This window comes from Oncorhynchus tshawytscha, linkage group LG17 (assembly GCF_018296145.1).
Source record: "Oncorhynchus tshawytscha isolate Ot180627B linkage group LG17, Otsh_v2.0, whole genome shotgun sequence".
NCBI classification, from domain to species: domain Eukaryota; kingdom Metazoa; phylum Chordata; class Actinopteri; order Salmoniformes; family Salmonidae; genus Oncorhynchus; species Oncorhynchus tshawytscha.
In genome coordinates, this window is record NC_056445.1 from 364,717 (window position 1) to 392,155 (window position 27,439).

The 27,439-nt window shown below is 41.4% G+C and overlaps 1 protein-coding gene across 4 annotated transcripts in view; it reads right to left on the reverse strand.

Moving 5' to 3' along the window:
• Positions 1-27,439, reverse strand: part of LOC112216676 (diacylglycerol kinase delta) — a 124,503-nt gene that overhangs the window by 89,399 nt on the left and 7,665 nt on the right. For 2 of the 4 annotated variants that reach the window (XM_024376648.2, XM_024376646.2), the window contains exons 2-3: positions 24,694-24,804; positions 12,043-12,123 (exon numbers count right to left, since the gene is read on the reverse strand). In XM_024376648.2, coding sequence (XP_024232416.1) covers positions 12,043-12,123; positions 24,694-24,804 — 192 coding nt within the window. Of the gene's footprint in view, positions 1-2,985; positions 3,555-12,042; positions 12,124-24,693; positions 24,805-27,439 lie in introns of those variants that run through there. The other 2 variants (XM_024376647.2, XM_024376649.2) reach the window with 2 other exon arrangements.

Sequence of the window (27,439 nt, forward strand, 5' to 3'; positions counted from 1 at the left end):
TCAGAACCTCAGGCTAGGGTGAAGGTTCACCTTCCAACAGGACAACGACCGTAAGCACATAGCAAAGACAACGCAGGTGTGGCTTCGGGACAAGTCTCTGAATGTCCTTGAGTGGCCCAGCCAGAGCCCGGACTTGAACCCTGTGGAGAGACCTGAAAATAGCTGTGCAGTGACGCTCCCCATCCAATCTGACAGGGCTTGAGAGGATCTGCAGAGAAGAATCTCCCCAAATACAGGTGTGCCAAGCTTGTAGCGTCATACCCAAGAAGACTCAAGGCTGTAATAGCTGCCAAAGGTTCTTCAACAAAGTACTGAGTAAAGGGTCTGAATACTTATGTGAATGGGATTTTTCAGTGAGTTTTTTTTTTCTCTTGTTTTTTGCAAATATTTATAAAAAACAGTTTTTGCTTTGTCATTATGGGGTATTGTGTGTAGATTTATGAGGGAGAAAAAACAATTTAATCCATTTTACAATAAGGCTGTAATGTAGCAATACGTGGAAAAAGTCAAGGGGTCTGAATACTTTCCGAATACACTGTACTACCACCTGCAGTTATGGAATGTTTGCTTTAGAGTATAATTTATTGGCTGATCCCTTCTGACGACGAGGATGGAATTATGTGATCCTTACTTAACCTATAGGAAGTTCTTCAATGGCGCCGTCCATGGTAAAACAGGCTTTAAGCTACTAGAGTTGTCTATGTAAGTCTATGGCGCACACACACACCCACACACGCACCTACTTAAAGCGAAAGGCCCTCAAAAAGCACAGTTGCCTATATCTAAAAAGGCTGATGTAATACACACGCACTGGCAGTCCAACAATGTGTTGTCCACACACTCGGGCATACACGGTGGTTGTGTCCCAAATGGAACCCTATTCCCTATATAGAACACTACTTTTGACCTGGGCACATGGGGCTCTGTTCAAAAGTAGCACACTATGTAGGGAATAGGGTGCCATTTGGGATGCCATCACTGTGTATGCCAAAAAGTGAGCGGACAATGCATGGCTTACCCACTAGAGCAGGGGTTTGAAACTCATTCCATGGAGGGCCTAGTGTATGCTGGTTTTTGTTTTTTCCTTTCAATTAAGACAACCAGGTGAGGGGAGTTCCTTAATTTGTGACCTTAATTCATAAATAAAGTTCAAGGAAGGAGCGAAAACCCGAAGACACTCTGCCCTCCGTGGAATGAGATTGACTCGTGCACTAGACACTTCTAGGCTATTGGCAGGGCTCTCCAACCCTGTTCATGGAGAGCTACTGTCCTGTAGGTTTTCACCCCAACCCTAATCTAGCACATGGTTGGAGACCCCTACTATAGAGAGATGGAGAGAAGATACAGCACTGATAAAGTGTAAGTGAGCTAGTGGTGCGCGGGTCAGCTGTTTGTTCACCCGCACCTGTCCGCAATTGCTAATAACCCATCCGCAACCGCCCAAATATATGTGATAAAGTGAAAATCTGGAGGCCCGCATCCAACCATAACCCGCAAATATAGAAAATGCTGACTGCAGAACGATTTGACAAAGACTGCAGAATGATTTGACAGGGTGCAGGATTTTTTTTTGTTCCTGATTTTAGATATGTTTCTGCTTATAATTTCAAACATTTTGGTAGGCTATTTGTTAGTCAACTTGTCTATAATTATTATGTACCTTATCTTTTGTCATTATATGCTGCCCTAGAAGACTAAATAAACTCTTTCTCAACAGAATAATGTAATAGATCGATAGAATGAATGCTTCAATCTTGTTGACATCGGTAAAGTTCTCTGTTATCTTTTGCATAGCAAAGACATTTAGAGACTTGGAAAGATTTTCTGTACAAAATGTCATCAGTTTGAAAAAGAAAGCTGTGAAAACTACCCAACGTGTTTCCCATAAGATTTCAGTTTGTCTTCGATGCATATTTTATAAGGTTGAAATACTATCAGCATTTGTGATGCTTTTATGATGAAGACAGCACATCTACAGATGGTATCTAACTGAGCATTGCGTTCTCTCAAGAAGCAGAAAGAAAGAAATCGTGTTTCTCCACTCCTGTTCCCAAGTCCAAATTTTGCCTACATTTGGTGTATCATTTTACTGCAAGAAATGCTGAATTCTGCAGGAGTTATTATTAAGGCTATGTGAGAGGTGATAGACTTACAGTCCATTTTTGTAATTGTTATTTTATTTAACTAAGCAAGTTAGTAAAGAACAAATTATTATTTATAATGACGGCCTACCCCGGCCAAACCCTAAACTGGACAGCGCTGGGCCAATTGTGAGCCGCCCTATGGGACTCCCAATCACGGCCAGTTGTGATACAGCCTGGAGTCGAACCAGTGTCTTTAGTGACGCCTCTAGTACTGAGATGCACTGCCTTAGACCGCTGAGCCACTCGGGGGCCCGCCCAGATTTCAGTTTCCATTTAACCCATCTAAACAGTAGACTACAGTTCCATTGACATGCCATAGGCCTATTTGAAGTCCCGTCTTGTGACTGTCGACATCAATACATGATCCTTTTTTACCACTTCACCAAATATTTCCCAAACATGACTTTTCTGGCCCTCCCTTCTCTTTTTTCAACTTTCCTTTCGCAGCTTTCGTCTTATTGAATAACATTTCCGTGGACTGACGGTAACTTTTTAATTATTTGGCGATGTAGGCTATTTGGTACAGTTAAGCCCTAAAGCTTAGGCTCATGCACTAATACCAGAGCCTAAAATAATAGAGAAAAAAACTACATGTAGCCAATAGAAATTGAACAATAATTATAAATGTATGTTTTTTTTCAAGTATTGTTTCTCTTTATACAACATCCCGCCACCCACCCTTCAGCCACAGATTTTCACTTTATCACATAGTCGGCGGTTACAGATGGGTTATTAGCAATTGAAGGCAGGTGGGGGTGAACAAACAGCCGACCCGCGCACCACTAACACACGTCTCTGTGCTCCCCCACACACTCTCATTCCTGACATTCTTCTGCCTTACTTCCAGCGTGAAGTCCAGTCAAATTTGGCTCCGGTGGTTCTCCTTCTCTCTCCCCCTCTCCTCTCTTCTTCTCCAGACTGTGCTGAGTGTGCTCTGCTATATTTGGTCTGGGGTTGGGAGAGAATGGGTCAGGTCCAGGTCTAGGAGCTGTACTATCACTATTTACTCCTTGACAGCAAGTCACTGGCTCTACCGGGTGCAGTCTCTTTCCTGAAGTCCTCCTCACGAAGCAATGACAAACAGTTCTACGTGGCTGGCGTAGAGTTCTCCTATCTTATCTAAAAACTGGCCCAAGGAAGCCTCTCACTCCGGAGTCCCGAAAGAGGTACCTTCCGTTACTGCCTGGCTTTTGTTCCTTTTTTCCCGTAGTCTGAGTGGTCTAGCCAGCAGAGAATTCCCAGAATTCTCTTAGTCATTTCCTTCTGTGGATCCCTGTAGTGGAAGGTGTTCCAGGAGGGTTTTCCTTCTCTCCCCACTCGACTGTTAGCTCTGTTAGCCTAGCCAGCTTAGTGGTCTCTTACTGGGAGAGAGCAGGGAACCGTGGTGCAGGCCCCTCCCCCATCCGCCTGCCTCTGTTCTCTGACTCACATATATAAACTTCCTGTCGTCAAGGCGATTCCACACAGGGGGCTGGAGTGGAGGGAGGGGTGTGAGTGGGGGTGTTGAAGGCCACAAAGCAGCCCCTCTTTACAACACAGAGAGACAGGCGGTGAAAGGCAAGTACTTAATTTGGCTGTCTGGAACTGAAAGACCACCTTCGCCTGAGCTCAGACCTGGGTTCAGATACTATTTGAAATCTTCCAAATACTTTGAGTGTTTGCTTTAGGCTCCCTGGAGTGCCAGATAGTTTGCGATTATTCTATTGGTTCCATTGCAGCAGTCAAGTTAAATCAAGCAAAACTAAAGTATGAGAAACGATTTGTATTTGTACACAGGTCTGCTTGGGTTTGGGCTGTCATCAACAAGAGACTAGGAGAGCTCCACTCCAGCCAGCGTGAGAAACCAATAGAAATAGAGCAGGAGGAATTAACCTCAACACAGAAAATGCAGCTCTATGGACGCATTCGCATACTGTCAACATTCTCTATCACGCATGCACAGACATGCACGCACACACACACACACAAACACAAGCCGCCACTTCCGGATACTCACTGACTAACACAGCCCCACCCAGTTATTAAATGTAAATGAGTCCAAAGGGTTGTTCCATATCATTTCATCAAGCCATGACACCCACCATCTCAGATCGTTCTGAAATCTTTTAGAAACAGTTAGAAACAGATAAGATGAGCGTTCCTGCAATATTATTTTGTTTAAATATAATTTGATCTCTGAGAAATTAGGCTATTTTACCTGGTCACTGATTCAAATGCAAACTTTTTCATCAATTTGTATTTAGCAGCATCTACTCTTCCTGGGATCCGGCAAAATTAACAGTGATACATTTTTAAAAGCATTACAATACATTAATTACAGAATTCACAACACATGAAGTGTGTGCCCTCATGCCCACACCCCACTACCATATATCTACAACACAAAATCCATGTGTACATGTGTGTATGCATGTTTCTATGTTTATGTTGCTTCACAGTCCACGCTGTTCCATAAGGTGTCATGTGTATATGTTATTTAAAACTGATTCCACTGCTTGCATCAGTTACCTGATGTGGAATAGATTTCCATGTAGTCATGGCTGTAGGTGGTACTGTGCGCCTCCCATAGTCTGTTCTGGACTAGGGGACTGTGAAGAGACCACTGATGGCATGTCTTGTGGGGTATGCATGGGTGTCTGAGCTGTTTAAACAGACAGATAGGTGCATTCAGCTTGTCAAAACCTCTTACAAAAAAAGTACTGATGAAGTCAATCTCTCTTCCACTTTGAGCGATGAGAGAGTCACATGCATATTATTAATGTTTGCTCTCTGTGTTCTAGAGGTCGACTGATTATGATTTTTCAACGCCGATACCGATTATTGGAGGACCAAAATCAAATCAAATCACATTTTATTTGTCACATACACATGGTTAGCAGATGTTAATGCGAGTGTAGCGAAATGCTTGTGCTTCTAGTTCCGACAATGCAGTAATAACCAACAAGTAATCTAACTAACAATTCCAAAACTACTGTCTTATACACAGTGTAAGGGGATAAAGAATATGTACATAAGGATATATGAATGAGTGATGGTACAGAGCAGCATAGGCAAGATACAGTAGATGGTATCGGGTACAGTATATACATATGAGATGAGTATGTAAACAAAGTGGCATAGTTAAAGTGGCTAGTGATACATGTATTACATAAGGATGCAGTCGATGATATAGAGTACAGTATATACGTATGCATATGAGATGAATAATGTAGGGTAAGTAACATTATATAGGGTAGCATTGTTTAAAGTGGCTAGTGATATATTTGCATAATTTCCCATCAATTCCCATTATTAAAGTGGCTGGAGTTGAGTCAGTGTCAGTGTGTTGGCAGCAGCCACTCAATGTTAGTGGTGGCTGTTTAACAGTCTGATGGCCTTGAGATAGAAGCTGTTTTTCAGTCTCTCGGTCCCAGCTTTGATGCACCTGTACTGACCTCGCCTTCTGGATGATAGCTGGGTGAACAGGCAGTGGCTCGGGTGGTTGATGTCCTTGATGATCTTTATGGCCTTCCTGTAACATCGGGTGGTGTAGGTGTCCTGGAGGGCAGGTAGTTTGCCCCCGGTGATGCGTTGTGCAGACCTCACTACCCTCTGGAGAGCCTTACGGTTGAGGGCGGAGCAGTTGCCGTACCAGGCGGTGATACAGCCCGCCAGGATGCTCTCGATTGTGCATCTGTAGAAGTTTGTGAGTGCTTTTGGTGACAAGCCGAATTTCTTCAGCCTCCTGAGGTTGAAGAGGCGCTGCTGCGCCTTCTTCACGATGCTGTCTGTGTGAGTGGACCAATTCAGTTTGTCTGTGATGTGTATGCCGAGGAACTTAAAACTTGCTACCCTCTCCACTACTGTTCCATCGATGTGGATAGGGGGGTGTTCCCTCTGCTGTTTCCTGAAGTCCACAATCATCTCCTTAGTTTTGTTGACGTTGAGTGTGAGGTTATTTTACTGACACCACACTCCGAGGGCCCTCACCTCCTCCCTGTAGGCCGTCTCGTCGTTGTTGGTAATCAAGCCTACCACTGTTGTGTCGTCCGCAAACTTGATGATTGAGTTGGAGGCGTGCCAGTTGCACAGGGCGGGGTCGAGACCCAGGGTCTCGAGCTTGATGACGAGCTTGGAGGGTACTATGGTGTTGAATGCCGAGCTGTAGTCAATGAACAGCATTCTCACATAGGTATTCCTCTTGTCCAGATGGGTTAGGGCAGTGTGCAGTGTGGTTGAGATTGCATCGTCTGTGGACCTATTTGGGCGGTAAGCAAATTGGAGTGGGTCTAGGGTGTCAGGTAGGGTGGAGGTGATATGGTCCTTGACTAGTCTCTCAAAGCACTTCATGATGACGGATGTGAGTGCTACGGGGCGGTAGTCGTTTAGCTCAGTTACCTTAGCTTTCTTGGGAACAGGAACAATGGTGGCCCTCTTGAAGCATGTGGGAACAGCAGACTGGTATAGGGATTGATTGAATATGTCTGTAAACACACCGGCCAGCTGGTCTGCGCATGCTCTGAGGGCGCGGCTGGGGATGCCGTCTGGGCCTGCAGCCTTGCGAGGGTTAACACGTTTAAATGTCTTACTCACCTCGGCTGCAGTGAAGGAGAGACCGCATGTTTTCATTGCAGGCCGTGTCAGTGGCACTGTATTGTCCTCAAAGCGGGCAAAAAAAAATATTTAGTCTGCCAAAAAAGCCGATACCGTTTAATCAGCCGATTGTTTTTTTTAACATTTATTTGTAATATAATATGTAATAATATTAATATGTAATATTGAATGAACACTTATTTTAACTTAATATAATACATCAATAAATTCAATTCCTCAAATAAATAATGAAACATGTTCAATTTGGATTAAATAATGCAAAAACAAAGCTGGCAAACCGCACGAAAGTGCTGTTTGAATGAATGCTTACGAGCCTGCTGGTGCCTACCATCGCTCAGACTGCTCTATTAAATCATAGACTTAATTATAACATAATAACACACAGAAATACGAGCCTTAGGTCATCAATATGGTCGAATCCGGAAACTATCATCTTGAAAACAAGACGTTTATTCTTTCAATGAAATACGGAACCGTTCCGTATTTTATCTAATCTTCAATAAGTCTAAATATTCCTGTTACATTGCACAACCTTCAATTTTATGTCATAATTACGTCAAATTCTGGCAAATTAGTTCGCAACGAGCCAGGCGGCCCAAACTGTTGCATATACCCTGACTCTGCGTGCAATGAACGCAAGAGAAGTGACACAATTTCCCCTGGTTAATATTGCCTGCTAACCTGGATTTCTTTTAGCTAAATATGCAGGTTTAAAAATATATACTTCTGTGCATTGATTTTAAGAAAGGCATTGATGTTTACGGTTAGGTACATGTTGGAGCAACAACAGTCCTTTTTCGCGAATGGGCACCGCATCGATTATATGCAACGCAGGACACGCTAGATAAACTAGTAATATCATCAACCATGTGTAGTTAACTAGTGATTATGATTGATTGATTGATTGTTTGTTATAAGATAAGTTTAATGCTAGCTAGCAACTTACTGTGGCTTCTTACTGCATTCGCGTAACAGGCAGGCTCCTGGTGGAGTGCAATGTAAAGCAGGTGGTTAGAGCGTTGGACTAGTTAACCCAAAGGTTGCAAGATTGAATCCTCGAGCTGACAAGGTCCAAAATCTTTCGTTCTGCCACTGAACAAGGCAGTTAACTCACCATTCCTAGGCCGTCATTGAAAATAAGTGTTCTTAACTGACTTGCCTAGTTAAATAAAGTTTTTTTTTTTTTTTTAATCGGCCAAATTGGTGTCCAAAAATACTGATTCCCGATTGTTATGAAAACTTTAAATCGGCCCCAATTAATCGGCCATTCCGATTAATCGGTCGACCTCTACTGTATACATCCAAGGGCCAGCTTTGCTGCCCTGTTCTGAGCCAATTGCAATTTTCCTAAGTCCCTCTGTGGCACCTGACCACACGACTGAACAGTAGTGCAGGTGTGACTAAACTAGGACCTGTATGACCTGCCTTGTTGATAGTGCTGTTAAGAAGTCAGAGCTGCACTTTATTATGGACAGACTTCTCCCGATATTAGCTACTTTTGTATCAATGTTTTGACCAAGACAGTTGACCTCAACTGTCTTCCACATTATTCATTACAAGATTTAGTTGAGGTTTAGGGTTTAGTGAATGATTTGTCGCAAACACAATGCTTTTAGTTTTTTAAATATTTCAGACTGACTTATTCCGTGCCACCCATTCTGAAACTAACTGCAGCTCTTTGTTAAGTGTTGCAGTCATTTCAGTTGCTGTAATAGCTGACGTGTATAGTGTTGAGTCATCCGCATACATAGAAACACTGGCTTTACTCAAAGCCAGTGACATGTCATTAGTAAAGATTGAAAAAAAAGTAAGGGGCCTAGACAGCTACCCTGGGGAATTCCTGATTCTACCTGGATTATGTTGGACAGGCTTCCATTAAAAGAACACCCTCTGTGTTCTGTTAGACAGGTAACTCTTTATCCACAATAATATATATCCATAATATATCAGGGGGTGGAAAGCCATAACACATCACTTTTTCCAGCAGCAGATTATGATCGATAATGTCAAAAGCTACACTGAAGTCTAACAAAACAGCCCCAACAATATTTTTATCATCAATTTCTCTCAGTCTCTCAGTTTAAGTGCTTGTTGAATTTCCTTCCCTATAAGTGTGCTGAAAGTCTGTGGTCAATTTGTTTACTGTAAAATAGCATTGTATCTGGTCAAACACAATTTTTTCCAAAACATTACTAAAAGGTTGGTAACAGGCTGATTGGTCAGATATTTGAGCCAGTAAAGGGGGCTTTACTATTCTTAGATAGCGGAATTACTTTTGCTTCCCTCCGTGCCAGAGGGCACACACTTTCTAGTAGGCTTAAATTAAAGATATGGCAAATAGGAGTGGCAATATTGTCCGCTATTATATTCAGTAATTTTCCATCCAAATTGTCAGACCCCGGTGGCTTGTCATTGTTCATAGACAACAATAATTGTTTCACTTCTTCCACACTCGCGTTACGGAATTAAATATTACAATTTGTGTCTTTCACAATTTGGTCAGATATACTTGGAAGTGTAGTGTCAGCGTTTGTTGCCGGCATGTCATGCCTAAGTTTGGTAATCTTGCCAATGAAAAAATCATCATAATCATCTGATTCAATGAATAATGGAGCTGAGTGTATTTTTTAACCCAAAAGCTTTTTACTATCATTCTTTGTTTTTTATCTTTGTTTCATAATGTAGTTTCTTTGAACGGCAATAGCTCAGATAAACATGAAATTACCCAGGGTCTAAATAGAACATCGCTCAGAGATGCACAAAAACAATATGACATTCAAAATAGGTCAATCTTGCTTTTTTTAAATCAATTTTCATTTGACCTTTATTTAACTAGGCAAGTCAGTTAAGGACAAATTCTTATTTTCAATGACAGCCTAGGAACAGTGGGTTAACTGCCTTGTTCAGGGGCAGAACGACAGATTTTGTACCTTGTCAGCTCAGGGATGCGATCTTGCAACCTTTCGGTTACTAGTCCAACGCTCTAACCACTAGGCTACGCACCACTTTAAATGGGTTTCCATATTATTTTTAACTCCACTGATGGTTTTGTTACAAAACATGTTGCGTTATATAGTAAATGTGCCCACTCCGGTCTTGGCACGTGCGCTCTAGCCAAAAACTTGCAGGTATAAGCCTACATGATCAGATTATTATGGACAAAGGAGCGAGATTATTTACTTGTCAAACGGCAGCCAAGCATCAAATCATCATGTCACCAGAACAAAACCCTCAATATTTATTGGAAATGAGCATCGAACTCATCACTATGCACTTTCATCATAAATTATTTAATCTGCAGCTCCATTCTACTTGTCAAACAGAGAACTGATACTAAATACTTGTTGTTGGGGTGGGATTGGCGTGGGGATTATACTTCAACAAAATAGTTTTGCAGGAATGCTAAACTTATCCGTTTCCAACAACCAAAACAATTTCAGAACAAATCAGATGGCGGGTGTCGAAATCCTCTTTCATTTGCTTTTTATGGTGAAACGACCCCAAAGGCAACCTATAAACACACTGCAACACTTTTAGTGGTGTTCATCCTGCAGTTTGGTCGTTTGACCACCGCATGACCACATGATGATGACCCTTAGGTTAGAATGACCACGGCCAACACAGGGCTGATATATGGCTGGACAGTAGCCAAGAGACAGAAAGACATACAGTACCAGTCAAAAGTTTGGACACACCTATACTCATTCAAGGTTTTTTTTTTTTTTTTTTTTTTTTTTTTACTATTTTCTGCATTGTAGAATAATAGTGAAGATATCAAAACTATGAAATAACACGTATGGAATCATGTAGTAACCAAAAAAGTGTTAAACAAATAAAAATATATTTTATATTTGAGATTCTTCAAAGTAGCCACCCTTTGCCTTGATGACAGCTTCGCACACTCTTGAAATTCTCTCAACCAGCTTCATGGGGTAGTCACCTGGAATGCATTGCAATTAACAGGTGTGCCTTGTTAATAGTTCATTTGTGGAATTTCTTTCCTTCTTAATGCGTTTCAGCCAATTAGTTGTGTTAGGTAGGGGTGGTATACAGAAGATAGCCCTATTTAGTAAAAGACCAAGTCCATATTATGGCAAGAACATCTCAAATAAGCAGAGAGAAATGACAGTCCATCATCATTACTTTAAGACATGAAGGTAAATCCCAAAAATGTCAAGGTCTTTGAAAGTTTCTTCAAGTGCAGTCGCTAAAACTATCAAGCGCTATGATGAAACTGTCTCTTATGAGGACTGCCAAAGGAAAGGAAGACCCAGAGTCACCTCTGCTGCAGAGGAGAAGTTCATTAAATTTAACTGCACCTCAGATTGCAGCAAAAATAAAAGCTTCACAGACTTCAAGTAACAGACACATCTCAAAATCAAGTGTTCAGAGGAGACTACTAAAGGACATTAATAATAATAAGAAGTGACTTGCTTGGGCCAAGAAACATGAGCAATGGACATTAGACTGGTGGAAATCTGTCCTTTGGTCTGACGAGTCCAGATTTGAAATTTTTGGTCCCAACCTCTGTATCTTTGTGAGATGCAGAGTAGGTGAATGCATGATCTCCGCATGTGTGGTTCCCCACCGTGAAGCATGGAAGATGAGGTGTGATGGTGTGGGGGTGCTTTGCTGGTGACAATGTCAGTGATTTATTTAGAATTCAAGGTACACTTAACCAGCATGGCTACCACAGCATTCTGCAGCAATACGCCATCCCATCTGGTTTGCACTCAGTGTGACTATCATTTGTTTTTCAACAGGACAATGACCCAAAATACACCTCCAGGCTGTGTAAGGGCTATCTGACCAAGAAGGAGAGTGATGGAGTGCTGCATCAGATGACCTGGCCTCCACAATCACCCAACCTCTACCCAATTTAGATGGTTTGGGATGAATTGGTCCGCAGAGTGAATTGAAAGCAGCCAACAAGTGCTCAGCATATGTGGGAACTCCTTCGAAGATTGTTGGAAAAGCATTCCTCATGAAGCTGGTTGAGAGAATGGCAAGAGTGTGGAAAGCTGTCATCAAGGCAAAGGGTGGCTACTTTGAAGAATTTAAAATATAAAATAGATTTTGATTTGTTTAACACTTTTTTGGTTACTACATGATTCCATACGTGTTATTTCATAGTGTTGATGTCTTCAGTAATATTTTAAAATGTAGAACATAGTAAAATAAATAAAAACTCTTGAATGAGTAGGTGTGTCCAAACTTTTGACTGGTACTGTAAATATAGAAAGACGGACAGAAAAATCTAAAGAAGTAGGCTAAAGAAAGAAAGAAATAGAAAGAAGGGACCCACAGTGAAACTATTGTTGACGTTCTTAGTGCTGGATTCGGCCACGCTCGCATCTGTCAGGTCAACCTCATCAAAGATGATGGACTGAGGGAAAAAAAGAAGAAATTGTTACATCATCTGACTGTTAGGTCTAAATCAAAAATACAGAAAACTGTCTGTAGATAGGTACTACTGAACTATTTTCAAAAGTAATGTGGCCTGTGTGGTCCAGGGGTTAGTGTCGCTGACCCTGGCACACACGTACAGCCTAGGCTTACAGAATTAGCATGAGTTTGAATTGGACCCAATGTCCTTCTGACTCACAATCCCTCCTACCTTTCCTATCTCCTCTTCACTATACTGGCTCAATAAAAAAAATACATATACATTTAGCTCCAAAGGTATTGGGACAGTGTCAAAGGTTTTGTTGTTCTGGAACTGTACTCCAGCACCTTGGATTTGAAATGATTTAATGACTATCTGCCAAGGCAGCATCTACTCTTCTTGGGGTCCGGCAAAATTAAGGCAGTTATACAATTTAAAAAACATTACAAAACATTCATTACAGAATTCACAACACACTAAGTATCTGCCCTCAGGCCCATACTCCACAATCCATGTGTACGTGTGTGTATAGTGCGTATGTTATCATGTGTGTGTATGCGTGTGTCTGTGCCTATGTTTGTGTTGCTTCACAGTCCCCTCTGTTCCATAAGGTGTATTTTTATCTGATTCCACTGCTGGCATCAGTTACCTGATGTGGAATAGAGTTCCATGTAGTCGTGGCTCTATGTAGTACTGTGCGTCTCCCATAGTCTGTTCTGGACTTGGGGACTGTGAAGAGACCTCTGGTGGCTTGTCTTGTGGGATATGCGCGGGTGTCTGAACTGTGTGCTAGCCGTTTAAACAGACAGCTCAGTGCTTTCAACATGTCAATAGCTCTCAATACTATCAGGTTAAGGTGCAAACAGCTTTAATTTGAGGGTATTTTCATCCATATCAGATGAACCATTTTGAAATTACTACACTTATTGTACATAGTCCCTCCATTTTAGGGGACCAAAAGTATTCCGACAAATTAACTTTTGTATTAAAGTAGTAAAAAGTTTAGTATTTTGTCCCATATTCCTAACACACAATGATTACCTCAAGCTTGTGACTTTACAAACTTGTTGGATGTATTTGCGGTTTGTTTGGTTGTGTTTCAGATTATTTTGTGCCCATAGAAATGAATAGTAAATAATGTATTGTGTCATTATGGAGTAACTTTTATTGTAAATAAGAATAGAATATGTTTCTAAACACTTAATGTGGATGCTACCACGATTACGGATAGTCCTGAGTGAGAAAGTTAGACGCACAAATATATATAAGATATTTATGCCTCTAACTTCCTCACTCATATATATCCACGTTTCATTCAGGATGATCTGTAATCATGGTAGCATCCACATTAATGTAGAGGTGTTTAGAAACATATTCTATTCTTATTTACAATAAATTAATCTGAAACACACATAAATTTGTAGTCACAAGCTTGATATAGTCACTGCGTGCTACGAATATGGGAACAAATACTAAACTTTAATACACATAAAAGTGAATGACAGTGTCTATCCAAATCATCTTGCCTCCTGGACCCTGTCCCCACATTTCAAAGCTACATTGAGACAATGATTTATCAGTGACCCAAGCCCTGCTCAGATAATCCCTACCATTGTGTCGCTGAGTTGTCATAGTGCTGCTGCAAATGTACATTGTCCCATGGGAGTTGGCAGTCATAATGTAAGTAACCTAATGTATGTCCCTCTAACTTCCCTAAATGCCTCTGTCAATTTTGCAGCTATTGTATGCAGTAATCATGATCCTATGAACCTGAATTATACTGTTAGCACTTAGGCAGTTTTCCCTAGTAGGAGGTCCACTGTGTGCAACTCACCCTACAACTTACCCTCAGCTCAAACATAAATAGCACTGTCGTGTATACCTCAGATAAGTCTCCCAATAAACCAATAAAAACAACCAAAAATCGCCGAAAAGTGCTAAAAATAGCCCACATTAACATATGCAACCTAAGAAGCAAGGTTTATGAAATTGCTAACTTGCTAGTAACAGATGGCATGCATATACTGACTAACTCTGAAACTTACTTAGATAATGCCTTTGATGATACAGTGGTAGCAATACATGGTTCAACAGCTTCAGAAGAGGCACATGCCAATGTTGGAAGTGTTGCCGTTTATGTTCAAACTCATATTCCTGTAAGGCTTAGAGAGGATCTCATGTCAAATGCTGTTGAAATAATATGGCTACAGGTTCACCTGCCTAACCTAAAAACCCATTCTTGTGGGAAGCTGTTTTAGACCACCAAGTGCTAACAGTCAGTATCTGGATAACATGTGTGAAATGCTTGATAATGTATGTGATATCAACAGAGGTATATTTTCTGGGTGATTTCAATATTGACTGGCTTTTATCAAGCTGTCCACTCAAGAAAAAGCTTAAAACTGTAACCAGTGCCTGCAACCTGGTTCAGGTTATCAGTCAACCTACCAGAGTAGTTACAAACAGCACAGGACTCAAATCATCAATATGTATTGATCACATCTTTACTAATGCTGCAGAAATGTGCTTGAATGCAGTATCCAGATCGAATGTAGTGATCACAATTTAGTAACCATGTCTAGGAAAACAAAGTTCCAAAGGCTGGGCATAAAATAGTGTATAAGAGGTCATACAAGAAGTTTTGTAGTGATTCCTATGTTGTTGATGTAAATAATATTTGTTGGTCCGTGGTGTGTAATGAGGAGCAAACAGATGTTGCACTTGACACATTTATGAAATTGCTTATCCCAGTTACTAATAAGCAAGCACACATTACGAAAATTAATGTAAAAATCCCCTTGGATGGATGAGAAATTGAAAAAAATGGTATGGTTGCTGCACAACCGATTGGCAAACATACTGCAAATAGAGAAATCATGTGACTAAACTGACTAAAATTAAACTACACTTTGAAACCAAGATAAATTAAATAAAGAAGCTTTGGAGCACATTCAATGAAATTTTGGGTCTGACAACTTGGATGGAAACTACTGAGGATAATAGCGGATGAGATTACCACTCCTTTTTGCCATATCTTCAATTAAAGCCTACTACAAAGTGTGTGCCCTCAGACCTGGTGGGAAGCAAAAGTAATTCTGCTACCTAAGAATTAGGGATGCACGATATAATCGGTGAACATATCTGAATTGGCCGACATTAGCTAAAAATGACAACATCAGTATTGGCCAATGTCTAGTTTAACGCCGATGTGCAAAAACGATGTCAAAGCTGACGTGCATACCTATATAACGTAGGTACATGCCTTAATGACTCCACGTAAAATGTTGCACTACACCTGCAACACAGCATTCATAACCTAGCCCACAATGTCTGCTATGTGGATCGAGCAGTCAACAAGTCCAGCAGTCATTTGAAAAAAAAAGAACATTTCAGCGAGACAACTCAAAGACGAAATCCATTAAAGCCAAGATAATGGAATTCATTGCCCTTGACAATCAACCGTTCTCTGCCATGGGTGATGTTGGCTTTCACCGACTGGTCGAGCACCGGTACACACTACCAAGTGTTCTATTTTTCAGATGTTGCCCTACCGGAGTTACACAGTAATAGCATCACTTCTATTAGCTTCACAACATACATACTATAGAACGCTGTTTGGGTCTTTGCGTGTAAAAAAACATACAGAAGCACTTTTTTATTTATTTTTTATTTCACCTTTATTTAACCAGGTAAGCTGGTAAGTTGAGAACAAGTTCTCATATACAACTGCATTCTGGCCAAGATAAAGCAAAGCAGTGCATCACAAACAACAACACAGAGTTTAACATGGAATAAACAAGCGTACAGTCAATAACACAATAGAAAAAAAGAAAGTCTATATACAGTGTGTGCAAATGGCGTGAGGAGGTAAGGCAGTAAATAGGCCATAGTAGTAAAGTAATTACAATTTAGCAAATTAACACTGGAGTGATAGATGAGCAGATGGTGATGTGCAAGTAGAAATACTGGTGTGCAAAAGAGCAAAAAAGTTAATAAAAACAATATGGGGATGAGGTAGGTAGATTGGGTGGGCTATTTACAGATGGGCTATGTACAGGTGCAGTGATCTGTGAGCTGCTCTGACAGCTGTGGCTTAAATCTAGCTTCAGTGATTTTTGCAGTTTGTTCCAGTCATTGGCAGCAGAGAACTGGAAGGAAAGGCGGCCAAAGGAGGTGTTGGCTTTGGGATGGGTGCTGCTATGGTGACCAGTGAGCTGAGATAAGGCGGAGCTTTACCTAGCATAGACTCATAGATGACCTGGAGCCAGTGTTTCTGGCGACAAATATTTGGCGAGGGCCAGCACACTAGGTCGCAGTGGGGGGTGGTATATGGGGCTTTGGTGACAAAACGCCCAGTTGATTTGTACGGGTCCAGGTTTTGCAGCTCTTTCAGAACATCTGCTATCTGGATTTGGGTGAAGGAGAAGCTGGGGAGGCTTGGGCAAGTAGCTGCGGAGCTGTTGGCCAGTTTGGGGTGGCCAGGAGGAAAGCATGGCCAGCCGTAGCATGGCCAGCTTATTGAAATTATTGAAATTTTACTTATTGAATTTGTGTGAGATTGAGGGCATCTAGCTTAGATTGTAGGACTGCCGGGGTGTTAAGCATATCCCAGTTTAGGTCACCTAACAGAACGATCTCTGAAGAAAGATGGGGGGCTATCAAGCGTTGTCAAAGCTGTACAAAAAAAGTCTGCAAACAAGAAAACAACGGCCATGAACGATGTGTTTACAAAACCGCATTTTTAATAAAGCATCATTTGTTCGACCACAACTTCGGGGGTAGCTAGTTTTAGCTTGGTACCTGGCTAGCACCAATACAATCAGCCTGAAAACAACGACCAGTAGAAACTGCAGTCATTTTCATTATTCTTAGCAATGATTCAGGAATCCTTGTGAGTAAGTATTAGCTAGGTTGCCACTTGTTTTTTGCCTATTGAAATTGAACTTTAGTTAATGAAAATAAATAGCTAGCCAGCTACTTAACCCTGTTGCCCAAATCTACCGTTATAAGCAACCAGCTATCTTAATCTGGCTAGTGAGGCTTGACTGGACTTGGTTATGTGTTGTGAAGCTAGCCACAATAAGGATTAGGCACAAATAGTGGAATATGCGGTTTTCCTTCAAAATAAAGGTATGTCATTGACAGTGATGCAAATGAAAACAAATAGTAGAATTATCACATAATTTTATTTTGAAGGCTAACCGCAAAGTCCACTATTGGGGCAAATCCTTATTATGGCTATCTTCACATAGATGGGTCTGATCACTATTAATCAAAGTCTTATAAATTAGGGTTAGTTAAGATGACGCCGCCTAGCTATATAGTTAGCTAGCTAGCTAACTATAGCTACTGAAACAGATTGTCGTTTTTCTATGTTTTTGGGGGAAGAACATAGCTAGCTCATGGATGCAAACAAACTCTTTTGTTATGACCAGCACTGTAGGTGCACGAGACAATTTTACCAGCATCATAGCATACGTACGTTGTGACATGAAATATAAGTGATAGTGTAATCAATGTGTAATAACAACGTAAAAAATGTATGTATGCGTTAAAATACTATGTGATGTGAACTCATAGTCAGGCCATGATTGGTCAACGAGCTAAGTTGACACGTCAAATAGTGTTATCTACTGGTCAATGTTTTATTTTTTGACATGCAAAGACCCAAACGGCGTTCCATTCAAATCCTGGTTGAGAATTAAACGACTGAGCAAATTAACAACGAAATAGAACAGCAAGTAAGTGAAAGAAATAGGTTTTGATTATGTTTTACTGGTAATGGGGACATACGTAAACGGCAACAAAATAACTTTTTGGTCAGTGCGGTGTGTGTGTGTAAGCTTTATTTAACTAGGCGAGTCAGTTAAGAACAAATTCTTATTTACAATGACGGCCTATCCCGGCCAAACCCTGACGACGCTGGGCTAATTGTGCGCCACCCTTTAGGACTCCAGATCACGGCCGGATGTGATAGCCAGGATTCGAACCAGGGACTGTAGTGACACCTCTTGCACTGAGATGCAGTGCCTTAGACCGCTGCGTCCATGTGTGTGTGTGTTAACTATTTAACTGTACTAGAATGTTTAAAAAGGCCGCTAAAATGTTCAATAATCGGTTATCGGTATCTGTTTTTTTTGGCAAGGAAAATATCGGATATCGGTATCGGCCAAAATTGTCATATCGGTGCTTCACTACTAAGAATAGTAAAGCCCCCCTTACTGGCTCAAGCCAACCAGACTGTTACCAAAAAATTGTGTTTGACCAGATACAATGCTATTTTACAGTAAACAAATTGACAAGACTATCAGCATGCTTAATAGGGAAGGACATTCAATAAGCACAGCACTTACACAAATGACTGAATGGCTGAGAGAAATTGCAGATGAAAAGATTGTGGTCATTGTTGTGTTAGACTTCAGTGCAGCTTTTGACATTATCGATCATAGCCTGCTACTGGAAAAACATAAGTGTTATGGCTTTACATCCCCTGCTATATTGTGGATCGAGAGTTACCTGTCTAACAGAACACAGAGGGTGTTCAGTGGGGCCTCCAGGTAGAGTCAGGCATTTCCCAGGGCAGCTGTCTAGGCTCATTAATTTTTTCAATCTTAACTAATGACCTACCACTGGCTCTGAGTAAAGCCTGTGTCTATTGTATGCATGCTGATAACTGAACACTATACATGTCAGCTACTACAGCAAGTGAAATTGCAGTCAGTTTCAGAATGGTGGCAATAAATAAATTATTCCTAAATATTACAAAAACTAAAAGCATTCTATTTGGGACAAATCATTCACTAAACCCTAAACCTCAACTAAATCTTGTAATGAATAATGTGGAAATTTAACAAGTTGATGAGACGAAACTGCTTGGTATAACCTTGGGTTGAAAATTGTCATGGTCAAAACATATTGATGCAACAGTAGCTAAGATGGGGAGAGGTCTGTCCATAATAAAGCGCTGATCAGCCTTCTTAACAATGCTACCAATAAGGTAGGTGCTACAGGCCCTAGATTTGTCGCACCTGGACTACTTTCCAGTTATGTGGTCAGGTGCCACAAAGAGGGACGTAGGAAATGTACAACTGGCCCAGAACAGTGCAGCACGGCTGGCCCTTAAATGTACACGGAGAGCTAAAATTAATAATATGCATGTCAATCTCTCCTGGCTCAAGGTAGAGGAGAGATCGACTTAATCACTATTTGTATTTGTGAGAAGAATTGACATCTTGAATGTACTGAGTTGTTTGTTTAAACAACTAGCACACAGCTCAGACACCTATGCATACCCAATACATGCCAACAGAGGTCTATTCACAGATCCCAAGTCCAGCACAGACTATGGGCAGACACACAGTAAATAAAATAACATTTTATTGGTCACATTACACGTGATTAGCAGATGTTATTGCAGGTGTAGCAAAATGCTAGTGCTTCTAGCTTCGATTGTGCAGTAATATCTAACAAATTACATGACATATAACCAATAAACACAATTCTAAGTAGGAATGAATTAAGACTGTATACATATCGACAAGTGATGTCAGAGCAGGAACGGACTAAGACACAGTAGAATAGTATAGAAAAAAACAGTATATACAGTTGAAGTCGGAAGTTTACATACACTTAGGTTGGAGTTATTAAAACTTGTTTTTCAACCACTCCACAAATTTCTTGTTAACAAACTATAGTTTTGGCAAGTCGGTTAGGACATCTACTGTGCGCATGACACAAGTAATTTTTTCAACAATTGTCTACAGACAGATTATTTCACTTATAAATGCACTGTATCACAATTCCAATGGGTCAGAAGTTTACATACACTAAGATGACTGTGCCTTTAAACAGCTTGGAAAATTCCAGAAAATTATGTCATTGCTTTAGAAGCTTCTGATAGGCTAATTGACATAATTTGAGTCAATTGGAGGTGTACCTGTAGATGTATTTCAAGGCCTACCTTCAAACTCGGTGCCTCTGCTTGACATCATCATGGGAAAATAAAAAGAAATCAGCCAAGAACTCAGAAAAAAATTGTAGACCTCCACAAGTCTGGTTCATCGGTGGGAGCAATTTCCAAATGCCTGAAGGTACCACGTTCATCTGTACAAACAATAGTATGCAAGTATAAACACCATGGGACCACACAGCCTTCATACCGCTCAGGAAGGAGATGCATTCTATCTCCTAGAGATGAACGTACCGTGGTGTGAAAAGTGCAAATCAATCCCAGAACAGCAGCAAAAGACCTTGTGAAGATGCTAGAGGAAACCGGTACCAAAATATCTACATCCACAGTAAAACAAGTCCTAAATCAACATAACCTGAAAGGCCGCTCAGCAAGGAAGAAGCCACTGCTCCAAAACCGCCATAAAATAGTCAGACTACGGTTTGCAACTGCACATGGGGACAAAGATCGTACTTTTTGGAGAAATGTCCTCTGGTCTGATGAAACAAAAATAGAACTGTTTGGCCATTAGGACCATCGTTATGTTTGGGGGAAAAAGGGGGAAGCTTGCAAGCCGAAGAACACCATCCCAACCGTGAAACACGGGGGTGGCAGCATCATGTTGTGGGGTATTTTGCTGCAGGAGGGACCGGTGCACTTCACAAAATAGATGGCATCATGAGGCAGGAAAAGTATGTGGATATATTGAAGCAACATATCAAGGCATCAGTTAAAGCTTGGTCGCAAATGGGTCTTCCAAATGGACAATGACCCAAGGCATACTTCCAAAGTTGTGGCAAAATGGCTTAAGGACAACAAAGTCAAGGTATTTGAGTGGCCATCACAAATCCCTGACCTCAATCCTATAGAAAATGTGTGGGCAGAACTGAAAAAGTGTGTGCGAACAAGGAGGCCTACAAACCTGACTCAGTTGCACCAGCTCTGTCAGAAGGAATGGGCCAAAATTCACCCAACTTATTGTGGAAAGCTTGTGGAAGGCTACCCAAAACGTTGGACCCAAGTTAAACAATTTAAAGGCAATGCTACCAAATACTAATTGAGTGTACGTATACTTCTGACCCACTGGGAATGTGATGAAAGAAATAAAAGCTGAAATAAATCCCTCTCTACTATTATTCTGACTTGTCACGTTCTTAAAATATAGTGGTGATCCTAACTGACATAAGAGTGGGAATTTTTATTCGGATTAAATGTCAGGAATTGTGAAAAACTAAGTTTAAATGTGCTTGGCAACTTCGACTTCAACTGTACATATGAGATACAGTGCCTTGCGAAAGTATTCGGCCCCCTTGAACTTTGCGACCTTTTGCCACATTTCAGGCTTCAAACATAAAGATATAAAACTGTATTTTTTTGTGAATAATCAACAACAAGTGGGACACAATCATGAAGTGGAACGACATTTATTGGATATTTCAAACTTTTTTAACAAATCAAAAACTGAAAAATTGGGCGTGCAAAATTATTCAGCCCCCTTAAGTTAATACTTTGTAGCGCCACCTTTTGCTGCGATTACAGCTGTAAGTCACATGTTGTATGTCTCTATCAGTTTTGCACATCGAGAGATTTTTTTCCCATTCCTCCTTGCAAAACAGCTCGAGCTCAGTGAGGTTGGATGGAGAGCATTTGTGAACAGCAGTTTTCAGTTCTTTCCACAGATTCTCGATTGGATTCAGGTCTGGACTTTGACTTGGCCATTCTAACACCTGGATATGTTTATTTTTGAACCATTCCATTGTAGATTTTGCTTTATGTTTTGGATCATTGTCTTGTTGGAAGACAAATCTCTGTCCCAGTCTCAGGTCTTTTGCAGACTCCATCAGGTTTTCTTCCAGAATGGTCCTGTATTTGGCTCCATCCATCTTCCCTGTCCCTGCTGAAGAAAAGCAGGCCCAAACCATGATGCTGCCACCACCATGTTTGACAGTGGGGATGGTGTGTTCAGGGTGATGCGCTGTGTTGCTTTTACGCCAAAAATAACGTTTTGCATTGTTGCCAAAAAGTTCAATTTTGGTTTCATCTGACCAGAGCACCTTCTTCCACATGTTTGGTGTGTCTCCCAGGTGGCTTGTGGCAAACTTTAAACAACACTTTTTATGGATATCTTTAAGAAATGGCTTTCTTCTTGCCACTCTTCCATAAAGGCCAGATTTGTGCAATATACGACTGATTGTTGTCCTATGGACAGAGTCTCCCACCTCAGCTGTAGATCTCTGCAGTTCATCCAGAGTGATCATTGGCCTCTTGGCTGCATCTCTGATCAGTCTTCTCCTTGTATGAGCTGAAAGTTTAGAGGGACGGCCAGGTCTTGGTAGATTTGCAGTGGTCTGATACTCCTTCCATTTCAATATTATCGCTTGCACAGTCCTCCTTGGGATGTTTAAAGCTTGGGAAATCTTTTTGTATCCAAATCCGGCTTTCAACTTCTTCACAACAGTATCTCGGACCTGCCTGGTGTGTTCCTTGTTCTTCATGATGCTCTCTGCGCTTTTAACGGACCTCTGAGACTATCACAGTGCAGGTGCATTTATACGGAGACTTGATTAAACACAGGTGGATTGTATTTATCATCATTAGTCATTTAGGTCAACATTGGATCATTCAGAGATCCTCACTGAACTTCTGGAGAGAGTTTGCTGCACTGAAAGTAAAGGGGCTGAATAATTTTGCACGCCCAATTTTTCAGTTTTTGATTTGTTAAAAAAGTTTGAAATATCCAATAAATGTCGTTCCACTTCATGATTGTGCCCCACTTGTTGTTGATTCTTCACAAAAAAATACAGTTTTATATCTTTATGTTTGAAGCCTGAAATGTGGCAAAAGGTCGCAAAGTTCAAGGGGGCCGAATACTTTCGCAAGGCACTGTAAGTAATGCAAGATATGTAAGCATTATTAAGTGAATGAGATACAGTAGAATAGTATAAAATGCAGTATATACATACGAGATGAGTAACTCCACACATGTAAACATTATTAAAGTGACTAGTGTTCCATTCCTTAAAGTGGCCAGTGATTCCTAGTCTATGCCTATAGGCAGCAGCCTCTAATGTGTTAGTGATGGCTGTTTCACAGTCTGATGGCCTTGAGATAGAAGCTGTTTTTCAGTACTACATAGAGCTATGACTACATGGAAGTCTATTCCACATCAAGTAACTCATGCAACCAGTAAAATCTGATGTAAAAAAAACTGATAAAAATACACCTTATGGGGGCCTCCCGGGTGGCACAGTGGTTAAGGGCACTGCTCTGTCGCAACCGGCCGCGACCAGGAGGTCCGTGGGGCGACGCACAATTGGCCCAGCGTTGTCCGGGTTAGGGAGGGGTTGGCCGGTAGGGATATCCTTGACTCATCGCGCACCAGCGACTCCTGTGGCGGGCCAGGTGCAGTGCACGCTAACCAAGGTTGCCAGGTGCACGGTGTTTCCTCCAACACATTGGTGCGGCTGGCTTCCGGGTTGGATGCGCGCTGTGTTAAGAAGCAGTCCGGCTTGGTTGGGTTGTGTGTCGGAGGCCGCATTACTTTTTTCAACCTTCGTCTCTCCCGAGCCCGCACGGGAGTTGTAGCAATGAGACAAGACAGTAGCTATTAAAAACAATTGCATACCACAAAATTGGGGAGAAAAAGGGGTCAAATTCTTTACAAATAAATAAATGGAACAGAGAGGACTGTGGAGACACACACACACACACACACACACACAGATTTTGCGTTGTAGATTTGTGGATATGTGGTAGTAGAGTAGTGGCCTGAGGGCAGACACTTAATGTGTTGTGAAATATTTTTTAAATTGTATAAAAATACACCTTATGGGGGCCTCCCGGGTGGCGCAGTGGTTAAGGGCACTGCTCTGTCGCAACCGGCCGTGACCAGGAGGTCCGTGGGGCGACGCACAATTGGCCCAGCGTCGTCGGGGTTAGGGAGGGGTTGGCAGGTAGGGATATCCTTGACTCATCGCGCACCAGCGACTCCTGTGGTGGACCGGGTGCAGTGCACGCTAACCAAGGTTGCCAGGTGCACGGTGTTTCCTCCAACACAATGGTGCGGCTGGCTTCCGGGTTGGATGCGCGCTGTGTTAAGAAGCAGTGCGGCTTGATTGGGTTGTGTGTCGGAGGACGCATTACTTTTTTCAACCTTCGTCTCTCCCGAGTCCGCACGGGAGTTGTAGCAATGAGGCAAGATAGTAGCTATTAAAAACAATTGGATACCCCGAAATTGGGGAGAAAAAGGGGTAAAAAAAATGTTTTTAAATGGAACAGAGAGGACTATGGAGACACACACACACAGATTTTGCATTGTAGATATGTGGATATGTGGTAGTAGAGTAGTGGCCTGAGGGCAGACACTTAATGTGTTGTGAAATGTTTTTTAAATTGTATATAATTGCCTTAATGTTGATTGGCCCCAGGAAGTGGGGATAGATAATAAAAACAAATACAATTACATGAATTTGTCCCAATACTTTTGGTCCCCTAAAATGGTTTACTCGATATGGATGAAAATATCTTCAAATTAATAGTAATTGTATCATTTGCTAAAGTACAGAGCCAAAACAACAAAAAATGTCTCACTGTATACATAAAGGGTCAAAATTAATACCAACCTTGGCAGTCTTGGCATAGTACAGAGTCCTCCCACGCAGTTTGAAGTAGCGTCTCTTCCAGCGCTGGAACGAGTTGGTCTGTTTTACCAATTTGCCCTCCTTCAGGATCGTCTGCACAGGATGACAACGTAGGGAGACTAGTCAGTGACGTCCCCATCCTCCCAAACACACACACACACACTAAAGTACATGCACATACACACAAACACAAGTGATGCATGGGATCATCAATGTGCAGCCTTATCAAAACATCAACCCCATGACTATATAAATAGGTAAGAATATAATATCATCATGAACCACACAACCTTTTCTCGGGAACGTCTGTGAAATCGAATGTATAATCCCCTGAGCTGCACTAACAATGCCAGCCATTCACAATGTCTGAACGATGTCTCCCTTAATCTACCAAGTTTAGCTACCCTTAGCTTAACCCCTGCAGCACTGAGCACTCTTACCACCAGCACTGTTATATCATCTCTCTGCACAGAGATATAGCCTAGCCTAGCTCCTCTACTCTGACATATAGGGGGTTTGGACAGTAGCATTGGCCATGGTTGATTTACATATCCAGGGAGGCAGAGTCACTGAACTGGGCTTGACATTAAGACATTGCCAAAGCTGGAGAGCGGAGACACACAGTCATTTCACAAATAAACCCACCTAGTGTCTAAATGTAGGAAGGAGGTAGGCCTACTATCTTGAATTCTACCTAACCAATTAGAGACTCAGCAAAAAAAGATAGGGTGTGTCGCAAAATCTCCAACCTTCTTCCAAAGTGTGCACTTGCAAACTCCATGGCATGGATTTAAATGCATAGGAAGAAGTTACTGGAAGAAGTTGCTCACCATTGTTAAATCTATGCGAAAAAGTCAGAGAGTGGAGTATTGGGACTTAGCCTTCCAGTGGAGACAACATTTTGGGTGAGCATCCAATGTTAGCATTAGGGGCAACCAGAGAATTGTTGATGAACCAACATTTTTCTCTGACCGCATGCTCTCCACAGTCATCCTCTGCTTTGAAAAGCAGTGCTGCGCAGTAAAGCATCACCTAAGGCAGGGATATTCAAATCCGATTCTGGAGGTCCAGAGTACTGCTGGTTTTCTGTTCTACCTGATAATTTTACCCACTTGGTATCCCAGGTCTAAATCAGTCCCAGGTGAAAATCAGCAGTGGAACTGGCTTTGAAGTCCAGATTTGAATACATCTAAATCTAAGCAGTCAGTCATAACTACAGTGTTACAGTGACGTATTACCGCCAGTCCGCCACACCGGTAACTCCAAAGCTGTGCTTTGATGCTGCTGATGGTCAATAATAATCTACCAAACGTGCTAAATGCCAGTCAGTAATGGCCTGGTACTCAGCACTCTATTGGCACTCTAATCCCTCTGACATCAATGCAAATGCTTTCGAAAATCAAATCAAACATCATTAGAGACCATGAGCTCACGTTGCCCAATTTTCTATTGGTTAAGCAATTGCGTGAGAAAACAGAGTTTTGATGGCCTCTATTAAAAAGAGGAGGATCCCATCAGCTTAATAGGCTAGGCCTACTATATTAAGCACATTGCTTCACTTTATAACAGGAGTATAGCCTACCTGGCTGGCATGAAAATGAACTAAGGGAAAAGCGTCCTCCATTCGCTATTTATATGCATAGATCATCCCCCCCTGCTTCTGACAGGTGAATGATAAATAGTCCATTCTAAAATATATTTAAAGAATGTCACATATTATTTAATACATGTAAAAGACCAGGTTAAATGAACAATAGTCTGATGGGCGACAATATTATCACTTGTGAATGATGTATTATCTATCACTTGTGAATGATGCCCAGAGTGTGAAAAGAGAGTTTTGACTGGCCACTATCTAAAAGAGGATCCAGCTTTCTCGTGCTGCTTAAAATTAAGCACATTAATCCACTTTACAACCGGGTTAGCCTAACCGGCGGCTCCTGAGTTTCAAGTTTGGGGAAAATCAGTTACCATAAAAATGCACCTTTATAATAATGCATTACATGCATAATCGCATTTGCAGACCTATGTAATTGCAGAGCTACTACCAATTGCAGACCTATTGGTAATGTGATGAGTAGATTGGATAGTCATAATTTAGGCTAATAATACAACTCAATCACTGTTCGCAAAAAAAAAAGACAGTTCAATGCATGGCTGAGCACGTATAGTAGGCCTATGTTTCTTCTATCTTTGCATGAGGGAAAGATGAATGGAGAAAAGTACAGAGAGATCCTTGATGAAAACCTGCTCCAGAGCGCTCAGGACCTCAGACTGGGGCGAAGGTTCACCTTCCAACAGGACAACAACCCTAAGCACACAGCCAAGACAAAGCAGGAGTGAGACTTTGGAACAAGTCTCTGAACGTCCTTGAGGAGGAAATTATTTTCCAATAACAAACTTTTAAGTAGCACTGACCCAACAATGATAAATAGTGAATATGCACAGTGCGCACTCACAGGGAAATCACCGGGGAGATGACAGATGCTCTCCGCTGGTGCTATACTGTTGTTCGCTCAATTAGGTTGATAATTTTTGATAACTAAAAAGACATAATAGTCCTTTCATTGTCTTCGTTCTATAGCAATAACCATTTTCATTCCAAATTATGTTTACCTGCAATTGTATTTTGAAAATTGCGGTATGCCTGGCTTGGCCTCTACTTTTCACAGAGACGCAACTCAACAATAATCTGGTCAAATTGCTCTCTGCCTTTCCTTCCGACTGT